The sequence below is a fragment of the Bufo gargarizans genome, chromosome 5 (genome assembly GCF_014858855.1).
Source record: "Bufo gargarizans isolate SCDJY-AF-19 chromosome 5, ASM1485885v1, whole genome shotgun sequence".
NCBI lineage: Eukaryota > Metazoa > Chordata > Amphibia > Anura > Bufonidae > Bufo > Bufo gargarizans.
This window is the reverse complement of record NC_058084.1, coordinates 439,781,826-439,800,558: the sequence shown is the minus strand read 5'-3', so window position 1 is coordinate 439,800,558 and position 18,733 is coordinate 439,781,826. Positions and strand designations below refer to the sequence as shown.

General features: G+C 42.9%; 1 protein-coding gene across 2 annotated transcripts in view; it reads right to left on the bottom strand.

Moving 5' to 3' along the window:
• Window positions 1-18,733, bottom strand: part of PLXDC2 (plexin domain containing 2) — a 319,079-nt gene that overhangs the window by 259,986 nt on the left and 40,360 nt on the right. For both annotated transcript variants that reach the window (XM_044293433.1, XM_044293434.1), the window contains exon 2: window positions 5,623-5,692. In XM_044293433.1, the coding sequence (XP_044149368.1) occupies window positions 5,623-5,692 (70 nt within the window). The remainder of the gene's footprint in view (window positions 1-5,622; window positions 5,693-18,733) is intronic.

Genomic DNA, 18,733 nt, shown 5'->3' with positions numbered 1-18,733 from the left:
CCCAGAGAGACGGACAAACTCCTCCCAAGAACACCCACTTTAGGGCAGAGCTCATAAATGCCCAATCCATTTTCTGACCAGGATAGCCCAAATTTGCCAAGACTATTTCTAAAAATTAGGGACAATCCTTGAACATTTAGGACTGTTGGCAACTATGAATGCCATAGTTTCCAGAAGTCCAATCTTCCTTGCTCACACAGGACGTGAAGCTCATTTTTATGGGTTTTTGTCTATTACTGCAGGTCATTTCATTCAAGTTAAAGGGATGGGCTGATCTCCATGGTTCAACGCCACTCTTCGCCTCCCTGCCATCCTCTCAATGTTCTCCACCACCATAACAACCTGCACTGCCTGATAAGTCACCAGGAGCATAACTTGAATTTCTTAGGTCCCAATGCAAAATGATTAACAGTAAAAGGACCTACTTTGTGCTATTTATAACACTGGTGACCTGTTTTCTGGGAGAGGAGCCCAGGTCTGAGGTGTGACTGCTAACTCTGCTCCCCTCAAAGCAATTTCCCTGCCGCATGTTGCTTTACTTTCTCCTAGGAGAGCCGATAAGAAATAAAGGGGCACAGCGGTCAGCTAAGTACTCCTGCTCCCTGATTTTAGTGATTAGTGGAATTCTGTGCATATTGTCACTATGACATATAAAATGTTTTAAAAAATGATAGCAACACCTTAAAGAGCACCTGTTAGCAGAATTAACCCTATGAAAGGAAATGTTTTAAGTAAAGACTTTTATTCTTTATGCAAATAAGGGCTTCAGTGCACTGAGGGCGGGACCTACTCCCTCAGTGCACCACAGCTTTCCAGGTCTGATCACACACCTTGGTGCACTAAAGCCCTGATTGGCATAAAGAATAACAGTCTTTTTTTCTTGGGACCACTACAACCGATTTTCACAAGACAGACTTGGAAGACGCTGAAAAGGCCATGGGCTGCGCTTAGCTTAGTCCTATGTTAATTTTTCTAATTTTTCTAATTGCATTGCTTTATGCATAATGCTGCTAAAATCTTTTTTTTTTTTTTTTTTTTTATGAAAACATGACAGTTACCCTTCAAGGGTATGAGCAGTGGCAGTGTTTTTTTTTTTCAATCATTGTATTTTACTCATTTTGAGCTGAAACTCATTTTTATTTGGTCTTTATTAAACATTTTCAACAGTTTTTTTTCTACAGCCTTCCCTTTATCTGCAGACTATTGCTTTCTGTTTTACACTGAATCTGTCAGCTGCTCTGACAGTTTGATCTGTATCTCTTATCTTCTGACAGCTCATAAACACTCATTATAACTACTGTAAGCTCAAACTGATAAGATTGTTCCCTGAAAGGGTTGTTCAAGATTTTGATGGCCTATTCTCAGGATAGGTCATCAATATCAGATCGACGGGGATCGAACTCCCGACACCTCTGCTGATCAGCTATCTGAAGAGTCTGCGGCTGTCTGTTGAGTACCATGGCTTCATCCTAGGCCAGTGATGTCACATTCATTGGTCACATAGCCTAGGTACAGCTCAGTCCCATTCAAGTGAATGGAGCAGAGCCCCAACACCAAGAACAGTCGCTTTACAATGGACAGCACTACAGGTATGGCTGGTTAGATGAGAGGAGGCTGCGGTGCTCACAAGAATGCAGAAGTCTCCTCAAACAGATGATTGTCAGGGTGCTAGGAGTCTGATCCCTAACGATCTCATATTGATGATACTATCCTTAGGAAAAGTTCTTAATATTAAACACCCAACCAAGGTTTTTAAATACACTTTTTATGAGCTTTTAGGCGCTGAAAGATAAGGACTACAGATCGCGCCATCAGGGCAGCTCCTTGACAGATTCACTGTTAGCCAGAATTAAATGGTCTACAGATACACTGAAGGTGAAGGCTATAGAACAAACAAAAAAATGTTGAAAAATTTGAACCAAGACAAATGGAAAAAAAAATTTTTTTTGCGTAAAATGAGGAAAAAATCTAGTGACAAAAAATTGCCCAAAAGCTTTCCATTATCTTTAAACTGGATATTTGAGATAAGAAAAACATGGTTGCTTTCTTCAAGAACTTGTGACACTTTTGTCCATTGGATGAGTCTGATATCTCAGCTTTCTACTGTTGAGTTGTCTCTGCTGAGTAGACTTTTTTTTATTTTTTTATTATGCTGCTTTCAGTCATTGCGCTAATGACAAGTGGTGCACACAAAACAATTGACTGCACATTTTCTGAATTCAACCCCACTAAAATATTTCCTCTACATGAGTTCATCAATATACAGTATGCTCCAGCCATCTGTTTCTTTCTGTACATTTCTAACCTATTCCAGCACTTTTTATTGTGCTCAGGGTATTTATAGATGCACAGATTACCTGCAGGCAAGATGGACAGGTTCCCGGGAACTGCAACTGAAAAGGCTAAAAGGCCAATTTCCCCAGTTTATGACTACTGTATGTGATCTATGTGCTGATTTACTGCTGAATGTGTTATTACTGCAGTTCATGGCTTTGAGGCCGATGCAGAGTTCCTATAACCGGTTGCCAAGCATCTCATATCTTATTCTCCCACACATCGATTTTCCACAATGGAAAAAATATCAAAACATGTCAATTGAGTTAGGGTCTACATAACACTAGATATGAAATACCCAGATCACTTACATGTTAGCATTTTTCTAAACCAATACATTTCCTCAATTTAGTATCTGAAAAAATATTGTAACTAGAATGAAAAATGCAAGCTCCATCAAGTATTTTATGGCAGTCTGCTAAAAGCTGTCTAATTACAGATGGTCTTAAAATTGTTATTGCGATATCTGGGGAGATGGGCGGCACCTGACTTCCCTGTTCTCTTCCAGTGACTACCATAGTGTTATGGGCAGTGAGTTTGGACCCACTGTGCCAACCATTCAGTTTGAATTTGGGCTAGTCAGGAGGGTGTTATCCAGGCGGTATCCCTGGTTTTCTCCCTTTAACCCCTATACAGGTATCTGGCCTTCAATGGAGGGAACCACATGGAACAAACAGCCCAACATATATAGGAGAGCTGATGAGCTTATTAGACAAGCAGCTTCACACAGAGAAAAATGGGAATTAACCCTTGCAGTACTGCAGAGTATAGTTCAATGAATAGACACTAATACACACATAGGAAGAGACTTAGCAGCCAGGAAGCGGCCTGCAGAATAGAACACATGAGTCTGGTGGCAGGATGGTTATAGGCACAGAGCATCGCCATGACACATAGTGGGGTCAATTAGAACAGGGATGCCCAACCTGCAGCCTTCCAGATGTTGTACAATTACAACTCCCACAAGGCCCTGCTGTAGGCTGTCCGGGAATGCTGGGAGTTGTAGTTTTGCAACAGCTGGAGGGCCGCAGGTTGAGCACGTTTGAATTAGAAAATTAGAATCTGTGGTTACTGAGACAGGAAATCATGTCACTTGACTGGCAGGTGCAGGCAGAAGGATACACTTTGGAGCAACAGAGGACATCACAGAATAAAAAATTCTGACGTTATTTTTTAAAGCAAGATATATCCAGTAGAGTCATGGGACAGCAGATTTAGAAATGGGTTAAAGTAGCACAATTTTTCGAAACTAATGCAATTTGAGGGATTTTCCGGCATAGACCAGCATTATTAGATTGGTTTAGGGTCCAAGTCTCAGTAACCCCATCGATCAGCAGACTGAAGGGACCGCGATGCTCTGGTGAGGACTGCAGCCTCTTCATTGTTCACCAGGCAAAGCTTTGCATATTTTATAGTGGCTGTGCCTGTTATGCAACTCTCTACAGTTCAGTCCTTTTCAAGTCAACCGTTACAGTCACTTCCAAATGTATGATGGTGTGCCTGGTAAAAAATTAAGAGGTTGCAGTGCTTGATGGAGCTCCATGGTCCCTTAATCTGGGGGTTATGATCTATGGATATAGGGGTTATACTGGAGATCCTGCACTTGACCCCCTTTCTATTACCCAGAGAGGAAAGTCATTCGCAATGGCCTTTCTATTTATTATATGGTCGGGCATTCAACGCATGGCCAACAGTAACGTTTCCACAGACAGGCAGAGACTGATAGATAAAAGATAACTGGAAAAATAATTCAGGATCATAAAAGGCGCTGCCAGGACTAAGATGCATAGTACATCAGGAGCAATGATGAAGAATAATCTTTTTTTACAGGTAGTCTACGCGTTTCGAGGGCTGGATTGCCCTCTTCATCAGAACTATATACATTGAAAAGGATCACAACACATTTAAAACAGAAATTTCTGGCACACAAGGCAAGGGGAGGATCGCAGGCTAACACAGAAAGAGAGAGCCCGTCATCGCTCTCTATGTAATAACCATCCCACCTTAACATTCTGAAAGGTTGTTATTCTCCCACCAAAGAACCATAGAGGGATATATAGGTGAATAGAATACATGTATTTATTTATTTATTTTATTTTTAGAATCAGGCATGTGCTAGCACTATACTAAACCTCGGGAGGGAAATGTCAATTAACCCCCGAAGACGCCTGCGATCCTCCCCTTGGCCTGTGCGCCAAAAGTTTCTGTTTAAATGTGTTGTGATCCTTTTCAATGTATATAGTCCTGACGAAGAGGGCAATCCAGCCCTCGAAACGCATAGACTACTTGTAAATAAAGATTATTCTTCATCATCAACATCGCTCCTGATGCACCATTCCTCTTAGTCCTGGCAGCGCCTTCCATGATACTGAATTATTTTTCTAGTTATCTACTAAGCCTGTCGCTTGCTCCAGAGCAGAACAGAGGACCACGGCTGCAGCCTAGGACAACCGCTTACTGGTCGGGATTTTAAATAACCAGCCAAGCATTCTACAGTTGTTGTGACTCCTCACAACACCATTTTTGTAAGCAAATTATTTTTTTAAACCACTGTTAAATAACTGATATCGCACATGTGGTGCCCCATTCTTCCTGTTTGTGTTTTTACATAGATCTAAAAGATAGAAGAATGAGGCAGCACTCCAGGTTCAGGTGAACAGGGTGTTAGACCCCATTTATTCCTCAAGCAAGTGTGTACACCAGTGCTGCCTCGTTCTTTTGGATTATCTAGTAGACCCCCCTCCTGTGGTCCCAGAGAAATTGCACAGAACCTGAAAAATGAGGCAGCGCTCCAATGCAGGTAAGAGAGTGATGCCTCGTTCTTCAAGCTGAATCCTTGGACTGTCAGCCAACGGTCCTGCAGGGAATGCACCCAATTTTCCTAATTTTCTTACTGCTGTTGTTGCATCTTCTTTTTAGATAGAAAGATAAATAGACTGACAAATAGATATAGGATAGATCTGTATGTCGAATTTGGTCACACAGAAGATATGCTCTTAGCTCACTAGGAAATATCCAGAAAGAGTAGAAGAGGAAAATATAATCATTGGTAGAAAACCATGAAAAATGAATTTTCTGCTTAAAAGCCTCCAATCATTTGAGTATTATGAGGCATGAGAATTATTCTCCCCAGGCTGAGACTCCTAACTTTTTCTGTAAATGGATTTCCAAAGTATGCGGCTCTTTCCATTGTTTATGTTCGAAGCACCATAGGTAGAATATTAGATTCAGAGCCAGGAGGAAATCCATACACAATTTCTTAGAGTTTATAAGTGTAGTGGTACTTACCTCCAGTTGCCACTGTGATTTCACGTAGAAAATGGCCATAGAATGGAAAATCAAAAGACAGGTTCACTCTCTGTAAGGGACAAGCATAGGAAAAGAACAGTCATTTTTTCTTGTGTGTGAAAAGAAATACTGAATTAAAGTTTCATGCCAAAGAGTGTTTTATTCATTACACTTCATATATGACTTTAGTTTAGCTTCTAATAAAATCTACTTTCAAGAAGTTGCCATGGAAACAAAGCAGCCAATGTAACAGAAAGAGAATTTCTGTAAAAGGAAATACTTAGCATACCCTAAACAGATTTTATTCCTTTCATCAAAATAGTCTAACCTTTATGTCGGAAAAAAGCGAATTCACTCTCGTTGCACATTGTCATCTTAAAAATGTTGCCTTTCAAAACATCCGACAGAAGACAGAATATGGAAGGGTCCGCACAAACATTCTAACTTGTAGCATGTTTGCAAGGTCAGACGAGTGGTCCTGTAGATGCTATTACTGAGTGGGTGCAAATTATGGATTATTAAAAAAAAAAAAAATTATATATACACTATATTAATAAAAGTATGGACACACACTTTTTAATAATTCAATTCATGGGTTTCATTCAGTCCCACTGGCACAGGTGTATAAAATCCAGCCCCTAGCCATGCAGTCTGCCTTTATAAACATTTGTGAATGAATAGGTTGCTCTAAAGAGTTCACTGAATTCCAGTGTGGTCCTGCAATAGGATGCTGCAAGTCGCTTCCTGAAATTTCTTCCCTCTGGATATTCCACCATCAGCTGTTAGTGGTATTATTGTAAGGTAGAAGCATTCAAGGGACCACAGCATCTAAGCCACAACGTAAAGACCACATAAAGTTACAGAGCAGGGTGGCCGAGTGCTGAGGTGCATAGTGCATAATAGTCACCAATGCTCTGCTGACTCAATAACGTCCAAACCTCCTCCTGCCATTAACATCAACACAAAAATTGTGCTGTGCTGGGAGCTTCATGGTGTGGGTTATAAGCAGGCAGCTGCAAGCAAGCCTTAGATGACCAAGAATGAAGCCAAGCTTTAGGTGGAGTGGTGAGAAGCAGTTATTGCACTCTGGAGCAGTAGAAATAAGTTAGGTGTGGAAAAACTAGACTGGCCTCACAGATCCCTGACCTCAATCTTATCCAACAACTTGGGAAGAACTAAAATGAAGATCGTAAGCTAGGTCTTCACTTCCAAAATCAACGTCCGTCACAAATGCTCTTCTGGATGATTGCAAAACAATTCCCACAAACATACTGCAAAATCTTGTAGACAGCCTTCCCAGAAGAGTGGAAGATGTGTTAGATGCAAAGGGAGAACTAGACTGGCCTCACAGATCCCTGACCTCAATCTTATCCAACAACTTGGAAAGAACTAGAATGAAGATAGTAAGCCGGGTATTCACTTCCAAAATCAACGTCCGTCACAAATGCTCTTCTGGATGATTGCAAAACAATTCCCACAAACATACTACAAAATCTTGTAAACAGCCTTCTCAGAAGAGTGGAAGATGTGTTAGATGCTAAGGGAGAACTAGACTGGCCTCACAGATCCCTGACCTCAATCTTATCCAACAACTTGGGAAGAACTAGAATGAAGATAGTAAGCCAGGTCTTCACTTCCAAAATCAACGTGCGTCACAAATGCTCTTCTGGATGATTGCAAAACAATTCCCACAAACATACTGCAAAATCTTGTAGACAGCCTTCCCAGAAGAGTGGAAGATGTGTTAGATGCAAAGGGAGAACTAGACTGGCCTCACAGATCCCTGACCTCAATCTTATCCAACAACTTGGAAAGAACTAGAATGAAGATAGTAAGCCGGGTATTCACTTCCAAAATCAACGTCCGTCACAAATGCTCTTCTGGATGATTGCAAAACAATTCCCACAAACATACTACAAAATCTTGTAAACAGCCTTCTCAGAAGAGTGGAAGATGTGTTAGATGCTAAGGGAGAACTAGACTGGCCTCACAGATCCCTGACCTCAATCTTATCCAACAACTTGGGAAGAACTAGAATGAAGATAGTAAGCCAGGTCTTCACTTCCAAAATCAACGTCCATCACAAATGCTCTTCTGGATGATTGCAAAACAATTCCCACAAACATACTACAAAATCTTGTAAACAGCCTTCCCAGAAGAGTGGAAGATGTGTTGTCTGCAAAGGGAGAACCAGCTCAATATTAATACCTATGGATTTGAATGGCATGTCGTAAAATCTCCCGTAGGTGGAATACTTTTGTCCAATATATATTATATATAAGAGAGGTGGATGGAGCTGGGGAGAAGTTGCATGAACTGGCAGACCTACTACAGATGTCAGAGTTTCTATCACTTTTGACAAAATAAAATCCTTGATGGATCTAGGCGGCTGTTTTTGTGCAGTTTTACTTTGGCATTTTTTGGACACAGTTTATCTTACCACTAGCATTTTCCTCATGGTGTTTTTTTCCCCTATAGAAAGGGGCTGTCAAAATGCATTTTTTTTTAAATACCAAACGCCTTACCTTGCAAGAAACAAATTCATGTCTGTAGTTATATAAACACATAAAGGTTTTTTTTTGGAATGGGAAAAAGATTGTGCATCTTCTCCAGGGCAGCAACACTCTAATATGCTTTTATCTGGCATTGCAATTTTTTTTTTTTTTTTAAAGGATGAGTTACAATACCATAGACCAGGGATGGCCAACCTGAGGCTCTCCAGCTGTTGCAAAACTACAACTCCCAGCATGCCCAGACTGCCTACAGCTAGCAGCCTACAGCAGGGCATCGTGGGAGTTGTAGTTTTACAACAGCTGGAGAGCCGCAGGTTGGCCATGCCTGCCATAGACACATGTGTCATTGTTTCTGGGAAAAATGCCAGGAAAGTCCAACTCAGCCAATCATCGGCCTTAGTGTTGACCCGCCTCAGCCAGGGATTGGCTGAACAGGTGTTTGCTGGCATTTCCAGAGCATAGAAATGGGACAAGAAGTGGAGAGAGAGCAGCAGGGACCAGGGCAGAATGTGAATGGCAGTGGAAGAGGATCGGTATAGGTGAGTAAAGAATCCTGATATGTCTGTTTAAGTAACTACTTACATCCCCTGTGTCAGGGATGCCCAACATCTGTTGCAAAACTACAACTCCCAGCATTCCCAGACAGTCTACAGCTATAAGCCTACAGCAGGGCACGGTGAGAGTTGTAGTTTTACAATAGTTGGAGGGGCCCAGGTTGGGCATCCCTTCCCTATGTAATAATAATTCTGGAGCATCTATACTTATTATTATACTGTGCCATTTGGACATTTATAACCTGTAGAAGGAATAATAAATACGTTACATCATAGAGTTATAAGAATAGATGCTCCAGAACGGTTATTACATAGGGAATGCAAGTAGAACTAAAACAGAAATGTCAGGAGAGGCGACAGCTCCTCTTTATGGCTAAATGGCATTACTCACACGTTGCACTATAATGGCAATATTATTGCAACTTTCCAATGGGAGAACAAGTCTCAATTCTGGTGAGATTTGTGTGGTCAAAAAACACTGAAATATCAACACAGGTAACGGCGATAACATCAATGTTCTGAGAATCAAGGGTAATGCAGGGAAGAAAAACCAGATCATGCTAACAAATATGCAAGTAACAGATAAAGGAACATGGAGGTAAAACAAATACATTTTTGAAGGTTTATATGAAGAGCGGCTGATCATGTGACTCCCCAGCTGTTCACCATGTTCATTTACAATGTTATAACCCAACAGATGTTACACTTCCTATTGCAGGAGACTTATAAATCACACACTTCTACACTTCTGACAGCAAGTAACATTCATTTTTGGAGCACACAAGAAAAAATGTTCAAAATAATTACTTCAGAACAATATTTTATGCAATGCGCCAAACACTCACTCACAGTTAACCTTTTTGCTCCCAGGTGTTTATTATCTAAATACACACAAACAGAACTTGAATTATAAAATATTGAACCTTTAAATGCCACCAACCCCATAAATTTGGTGGACAACTGGTACATTGTGAAAATGATACCTAACACTATACATTCATGGGAGCCTTCATACAATTTTGTATTAAAACATAATGTTTTGTGGAAAAAAAAATTAATCATAAAAGTGCACAAATTCATGTTTGACATATCCCCCAAATAAATAAAAATGTTCATACATGCCCATAATCACTAAATGCCTTGATTAGGTCCAGGTGGTGATTAGATGTTTAACTGTTTATCTTTTCTGCCCTTCCAAAAAAATGTGATGGATATATATGTGATATATTCAGAACATATAGTAGTACTATCTCATTTATATGGGGAAGGGTGGGGGGGGGGGGGTGATAACATGAAAAATAAAAGTGTCTGTATCATACCCCTGGGGTTACTATAATGCTGAAAATAACTTAAATACTTCTATAGAAGTATGCCTACACTCCCCTAATGTCACGTAAAGTGTACCATATATGCTAAAATAATATAGCGATACAGTGTACAAATAGCACTGCCCTAGTAAATGTAGTTCAGCCCTGTACAGCTGCCTTCCTGGCAATGGACAAAATTATCTAGCTGCCTTCCTACAGGTTCAGCCATGTGAGGAATCAGTAGTACATGCATTAGAGTGGTGCTCCCCTCAGTATGACAAGTGATGTGTACTGTGTCACTGCACAGGTCAATCACCCTTAAAGACAACCTTGACATGTGCAGAGGTCCTTGTGCAGGGAGGGGGAGAAGAACAAAGCTGCTCCCATCACCTATTGTCAATGATGTGTTATATACCTCTACCAGGGAGTAATAATAATTAGGTGTCCACAAGGTTACCCAGTACTTGCCCCCAGTAGGACTGATAATTCTACCTAATATCTTCAGAGTGTATACAAATAGTAGGGCACAGATGGAAGAGAGTAACATATGACTGCAGGATCACTCTACACACAGTGTTTGAAGTAAATAACTTTGGAAACACATGGGTTTGCATGGAAGCTGTATACCCACCACAGAAGGATACTTTTAATCGAACACATTTGCATAAAGACTACTTTTATAAAGATGTATTGAACCATTAAAATGGTCGCAGAGTGTACAGCACATACCTGTCACATTCGGGTGTGGGAGGGAAACACCACACTGAATATAGGAGGGAAAGGTGTGAGGGAATAAAGCCTGGAAACTAGGGAAAGGAGATGGACACCTCCTAGTAAAACCCTAATCAAAGTCCTGACTAACTACCAGTATGAACAGACCCCAGAGGTAGGTGAGTTCATACACAAGAATACCTAATGTCCTAACTCATCCTATAGGATCCTAGTACTAATGTCAGGAATGAGACAACCTGTTCCTCCAAAAGGAAGGACGAACAGGAGTCTCCCTCAGGCCTTAATACAAAGATAGGGAAATGCAACACACAAAATAACCCAAACAAAATACAGAAGAGAAAGAAGACACTAAAACTTCAAGTGGCTATGGCAGCACCAAGAACTCAGCCAAGATTCACAAATCAGCTATCCACAACTCAAACTGGAGCTATAAACCGCACAGCATTGTGGGAGAAACAACAATAAATAGTGAAGGTTAAAAGACCATAAAAGCCACACCTGGTGAAAGAAGGTGTGGCAAGCACCAGAAACAACATAGAAGCCATTTGATCCAAACGGAAAACATGTCAGATCTAACCACGTGTTGCCAGTCTCACCAATCTCCTGCCACCTGTCGCGGGAACATTCGTGACAATACCCTTTCAAACTAAGGGAATTTTTGACTATCCAGTGAGTATTGTGGGAGAATTTACTGTGTGTGGGAACGATTCTAAATGGTCTTTACAACTTATTATTACTGAACGTAGGCAGATCATTTATGGAACTGACACAATTAATTCCAAAGTTATAGCTTATAAATATTTTAAAAGGCTAAAAAGGCAACAAAATGTAACAATTTAATAAAAAAGAAACCATAAAATGTCTTGGAAAGATTTGTGATAGAAAAATTCTAAAGCATCTGAGCCTATCAATATTCATCTACTGATGTTACACATTTCTGATAATAATGACTGACTCGTTATAAGTTTTTTTTAAAAACTTGTGTGAATATTCAGAATTAGTGATGAACTAAGTACCGTATTTTTCGCCGTATAAGACGCACCGGCGTATAAGACGCACCTAGGTTTTTGGGGAGGAAAATAAGAAAAAAAATATTTTGAACCAAAAGGTGCGCTTTTGAACTAATTGTGGTCTGTGGGTGATGCACTGTAATGGAGGATCTGTGGATGACACACTGTTATGGGGGATCTGTTGTTCTGGGGGATCTGTGGGTGACGCACTGTTCTGGGGGATCTGTGGGTGACGCACTGTTCTGGGGGATCTGTGGGTGATGCACTGTTATGGGGGATCTGTGGGTGACGCACTGTTCTGGGGGATCTGTGGGTGACGCACTGTTATGGGGGATCTGTGGGTGACGCACTGTTATGGGGGATCTGTGGGTGACGCACTGTTATGGGGGATCTGTGAGTGACGCACTGTTATGGGGGATCTGTGGGTGACACTTATGGGGGATCCTCTCTAGATGGCACTGTTATGAGGATCTGTGTATGACAGTTATGGGGGGGATCTGTGGATGACACATATATAGCATCTTATGCTATGTGTCATCCACAGATCCCCTCCATAAGTGTGGGGGTCGCATTTGCTTTTATAATGGGGGTGGGGGTCGCATCTGCATTTATAATGACAGCGGGGCCCGTGCAGTGACTGTATTCTACTACACGGGCCCCGCTTACTGTATAATCATATCCCTAATAGTTAATTGTTGTGTGCACTGCATGTAAAAGCATAATGAGCGATAATGATGAGCGCTGTCTATTACTTACAATTAGAAGCGCTCGCCGTTCGGAGCAGAGAGGAGGGAGGAGGCAGGCCGGGAGGACGGGCGCTGGCAGTGTGAGTCATCCGTCATGCGCCCACGGCGCCTGCTTCATTCATAAAGTGGGCGGCGCAGGCGCGTGACGTATGACTCACACTGCCAGCGCCCGTCCTCCCGGCCTCCTCCCTCCTCTCTGCTCCGAACGGCGAGCGCTTCTAATTGTAAGTACGGTAATACACAGCGCTCATTATCGCTCATTATGCGATTACATGCATACAACGATTAACTATTAGGGATATGATTATACAGTAAGCGGGGCCCGTGTAGTAGAATACAGTCACTGCACGGGCCCCGCTGTCATTATAAATGCAGATGCCGCCCCCAGCCCCTCCTCCCTCACAGCTGATACACCCGCCGCACGGCATCGCGGCGGGTGTATCATTGAAAATTAGGCAAAATCGGCTACATTCGCCGTATAAGACGCACTGCTATTTCCCCCCCACTTTTGGGGGGGAAAAAGTGCGTCTTATATGGCGAAAAATACGGTATTTAGAAATTCTGTTCGACTGTTTTGCTGAATAAAAAATAAATAAAAATTCACTTTGTCACAAAGCGCATTTCTTTGTAAGTAGTGGGTGCAATGACAGGGGGCAACGTCATTGTACCCCTTGGATGCCGTGTTCATAGCTGATCACAGCATCTGATATTGATATTACAGTGTAATATAAAAAAATAATAAATCATAATTACCTCATCTATTTGATCACGAAAAAGCCGGCCGCCCTGATATTGATTGAAGATCTAGTGCAAAATCTCATGTGGCTGATGAAGACATCATCATGTCGGCAGGCGTGGTGACGTCATACATCATAGCACATGGGATTTCATGCAAGATCTTCAATAAAGATTGTCAAGGCTGGCTCTTCGCGCTCAAACAGATGAGGTAAATATGATTTTTTTAAATTTTTTACCACTCTTCAGGGAGAATTGATTCATTACCACGGAGCACGAGGAGCTTCCGCTTTGCTCAACACTATTCAGAATATTGCAATGGCCCATCAATAGGGATGAGCGAACTCGAACTGTATAGTTCGGGTTCGTACCGAATTTTGGGGTGTCCGTGACACGGACCCGAACCCGGACATTTTCGTAAAAGTCCGGGTTCGGGTTCGGTGTTCGTCGCTTTCTTGGCGCTTTTGTGACGCTTTCTTGGCGCTTTTTGAAAGGCTGCAAAGCAGCCAATCAACAAGCGTCATACTACTTGCCCCAAGAGGCCATCACAGCCATGCCTACTATTGGCATGGCTGTGATTGGCCAGAGCACCATGTGACCCAGCCTCTATTTAAGCTGGAGTCACATAGCGCCGCCCGTCACTCTGCTCTGATTAGCGTAGGGAGAGGTTGCGGCTGCGACAGTAGGGCGAGATTAGGCAGATTAACTCCTCCAAAGGACTTGATTAACTGATCGATCTGCAGCTGTGGATCATTGAGCTGCTGATCCTCAATTGCTCACTGTTTTTAGGCTGCACAGACCGTTTGTCAGTCTCATTTTTCTGGGGTGATCGGCGGCCATTTTGTGTCTTGTGGTGCGCCAGCACAAGCTGCGACCAAGTGCATTTAACCCTCAATGGTGTGGTTGTTTTTTGGCTAAAGCCTACATCAGGGTGAAGCTGTCACACCAAGTGCATTTAACCAGCAATAGTCTGTTCATTTTTTGGCCATATACAAAATCAGGGGCAAGCTGCGCCTGTCACCAAGTGCATTTAACCCTCAATGGTGTGGTTGTTTTTTGGCTAAAGCCTACATCAGGGTGAAGCTGTCACACCAAGTGCATTTAACCAGCAATAGTCTGTTCATTTTTTGGCCATATACAAAATCAGGGGCAAGCTGCGCCTGTCACCAAGTGCATTTAACCCTCAATGGTGTGGTTGTTTTTTGGCTAAAGCCTACATCAGGGTGAAGCTGTCACACCAAGTGCATTTAACCAGCAATAGTCTGTTCATTTTTTGGCCATATACAAAATCAGGGGCAAGCTGCGCCTGTCACCAAGTGCATTTAACCCTCAATGGTGTGGTTGTTTTTTGGCTAAAGCCTACATCAGGGTGAAGCTGTCACACCAAGTGCATTTAACCAGCAATAGTCTGTTTATTTTTTGGCCATATCCCAGTCTAATTCTGTCACTAAATCCATACCGGTCACCCAGCGCCTAAATACTAGGCCTCAAATTTATATCCAGCTAAATCTGTCCCTAGTGCTGTAGCTGGGCGAGTTATTTAGTGTCCGTTCAAGCACATTTCTTGTTCTGGGTTGAAATACAATTCCCAATTTAGCAATTTCATAATTTAGTGGTTCCTGCTATATCAGAGCTATTTGAAATCTATCCCAAAAAGGGTATATAATATTGAAGGTGCACATTGGGTCATTCAGAATAACTTCACACACACCCGCTACTGTGTATTTCCAAGTCTAATTCTGTCACTAAACCCATACCTGTCACCCAGCGCCTAAATACTAGGCCTCAAATTTAAATCCCTCTAAATCTCTCGTTACCGCTGTACTGTTGTTGCTGGGCAAGATATTTAGTGTCCGTCAAAGCACATTTTTTGTTCTGGGTTGAAGTACAATTCCCAATTTAGCAATTTCATAATTTAGTGGTTTCTGCTATATCAGAGCTATTTGAAATCTATCCCTAAAAGGGTATATAATATTGAAGGTGCACATTGGGTCATTCAGAATAACTTCACACACACGCTTCTGTGCATTTCCAAGTCTAATTCTGTCACTAAATCCATACCGGTGACCCAGCGCCTAAATACTAGGCCTCAAATTTAAATCCCTCTAAATCTCTCGTTACCCACCGCTGTACTGTTGTTGCTGGGCAAGATATTTAGTGTCCGTCAAAGCACATTTTTTGTTCTGGGTTGAAGTACAATTCCCAATTTAGCAATTTCATAATTTAGTGGTTTCTGCTATATCAGAGCTATTTGAAATCTATCCCTAAAAGGGTATATAATATTGAAGGTGCACATAGGGTCATTCAGAATAACTTCACACACACGCTTCTGTGCATTTCCAAGTCTAATTCTGTCACTAAATCCATACCGGTGACCCAGCGCCTAAATACTAGGCCTCAAATTTAAATCCCTCTAAATCTCTCGTTACCCACCGCTGTACTGTTGTTGCTGGGCAAGATATTTAGTGTCCGTCAAAGCACATTTTTTGTTCTGGGTTGAAGTACAATTCCCAATTTAGCAATTTCATAATTTAGTGGTTTCTGCTATATCAGAGCTATTTGAAATCTATCCCTAAAAGGGTATATAATATTGAAGGTGCACATAGGGTCATTCAGAATAACTTCACACACACGCTTCTGTGCATTTCCAAGTCTAATTCTGTCACTAAATCCATACCGGTGACCCAGCGCCTAAATACTAGGCCTCAAATTTAAATCCCTCTAAATCTCTCGTTACCCACCGCTGTACTGTTGTTGCTGGGCAAGATATTTAGTGTCCGTCAAAGCACATTTTTTGTTCTGGGTTGAAGTACAATTCCCAATTTAGCAATTTCATAATTTAGTGGTTTCTGCTATATCAGAGCTATTTGAAATCTATCCCTAAAAGGGTATATAATATTGAAGGTGCACATAGGGTCATTCAGAATAACTTCACACACACGCTTCTGTGCATTTCCAAGTCTAATTCTGTCACTAAATCCATACCGGTGACGCAGCGCCTAAATACTAGGCCTCAAATTTAAATCCCTCTAAATCTCTCGTTACCCACCGCTGTACTGTTGTTGCTGGGCAAGATATTTAGTGTCCGTCAAAGCACATTTTTTGTTCTGGGTTGAAGTACAATTCCCAATTTAGCAATTTCATAATTTAGTGGTTTCTGCTATATCAGAGCTATTTGAAATCTATCCCTAAAAGGGTATATAATATTGAAGGTGCACATAGGGTCATTCAGAATAACTTCACACACACGCTTCTGTGCATTTCCAAGTCTAATTCTGTCACTAAACCCATACCTGTCACCCAGCGCCTAAATACTAGGCCTCAAATTTAAATCCCTCTAAATCTCTCGTTACCGCTGTCCTGTTGTAGCTGGGAAAGTTATTTAGTGCCCGTCAAAGCACATTTTTTGTTCTGGGTTGAAGTACAATTCCCAATTTAGCAATTTCATAATTTAGTGGTTCCTGCTATATCAGAGCTATTTGAAATCTATCCCAAAAAGGGTATATAATATTCAAGGTGCACATTGGGTCATTCAGAATAACTTCACACACACGCTTCTGTGCATTTCCAAGTCTAATTCTGTCACTAAATCCATACCGGTCACCCAGCGCCTAAATACTAGGCCTCAAATTTATATCCCGCTGAATTTGAATACAATACATTGGGCCAAATAATATATTTGTTGTTGTGGTGAACCATAACAATGAGAAAAACATCTAGTAAGGGACGCGGACGTGGACATGGTCGTGGTGGTGTTAGTGGACCCTCTGGTGCTGGGAGAGGACGTGGCCGTTCTGCCACATCCACACGTCCTAGTGTACCAACTACCTCAGGTCCCAGTAGCCGCCAGAATTTACAGCGATATATGGTGGGGCCCAATGCCGTTCTAAGGATGGTAAGGCCTGAGCAGGTACAGGCATTAGTCAATTGGGTGGCCGACAGTGGATCCAGCACGTTCACATTATCTCCCACCCAGTCTTCTGCAGAAAGCGCACAGATGGCGCCTGAAAACCAACCCCATCAGTCTGTCACATCACCCCCATGCATACCAGGGAAACTGTCTCAGCCTCAAGTTATGCAGCAGTCTCTTATGCTGTTTGAAGACTCCGCTGGCAGGGTTTCCCAAGGGCATCCACCTAGCCCTTCCCCAGCGGTGAAAGACATAGAATGCACTGACGCACAACCACTTATGTTTCCTGATGATGAGGACATGGGAATACCACCTCAGTATGTCTCTGATGATGACGAAACACAGGTGCCAACTGCTGCGTCTTTCTGCAGTGTGCAGACTGAACAGGAGGTCAGGGATCAAGACTGGGTGGAAGACGATGCAGGGGACGATGAGGTCCTAGACCCCACATGGAATGAAGGTCGTGCCACTGACTTTCACAGTTCGGAGGAAGAGGCAGTGGTGAGACCGAGCCAACAGCGTAGCAAAAGAGGGAGCAGTGGGCAAAAGCAGAACACCCGCCGCCAAGAGACTCCGCCTGCTACTGACCGCCGCCATCTGGGACCGAGCACCCCAAAGGCAGCTTCAAGGAGTTCCCTGGCATGGCACTTCTTCAAACAATGTGCTGACGACAAGACCCGAGTGGTTTGCACGCTGTGCCATCAGAGCCTGAAGCGAGGCATTAACGTTCTGAACCTGAGCACAACCTGCATGACCAGGCACCTGCATGCAAAGCATGAACTGCAGTGGAGTAAACACCTTAAAACCAAGGAAGTCACTCAGGCTCCCCCTGCTACCTCTTCTGCTGCTGCCGCCTCGGCCTATTCTGCTGCTGCCGCCTCGGCCTCTTCCTCCGCCTCTGGAGGAACGTTGGCACCTGCCGCCCAGCAAACAGGGGATGTACCACCAACACCACCACCACCACCTCCGTCACCAAGCGTCTCAACCATGTCACACGCCAGCGTTCAGCTCTCCATCTCACAAACATTTGATAGAAAGCGTAAATTCCCACCTAGCCACCCTCGATCCCTGGCCCTGAATGCCAGCATTTCTAAACTACTGGCCTATGAAATGCTGTCATTTAGGCTGGTGGACACAGACAGCTTCAAACAGCTCATGTCGCTTGCTGTCCCACAGTATGTTGTTCCCAGCCGGCACTACTTCTCCAAGAGAGCCGTGCCTTCCCTGCACAACCAAGTATCCGATAAAATCAAGTGTGCACTGCGCAACGCCATCTGTAGCAAGGTCCACCTAACCACAGATACGTGGACCAGTAAGCACGGCCAGGGACGCTATATCTCCCTAACTGCACACTGGGTAAATGTAGTGGCAGCTGGGCCCCAGGCGGAGAGCTGTTTGGCACACGTCCTGCCGCCGCCAAGGATCGCAGGGCAACATTCTTTGCCTCCTGTTGCCACCTCCTCCTTCTCGGCTTCCTCCTCCTCTTCTTCCACCTGCTCATCCAGTCAGCCACACACCTTCACCACCAACTTCAGCACAGCCCGGGGTAAACGTCAGCAGGCCATTCTGAAACTCATATGTTTGGGGGACAGGCCCCACACCGC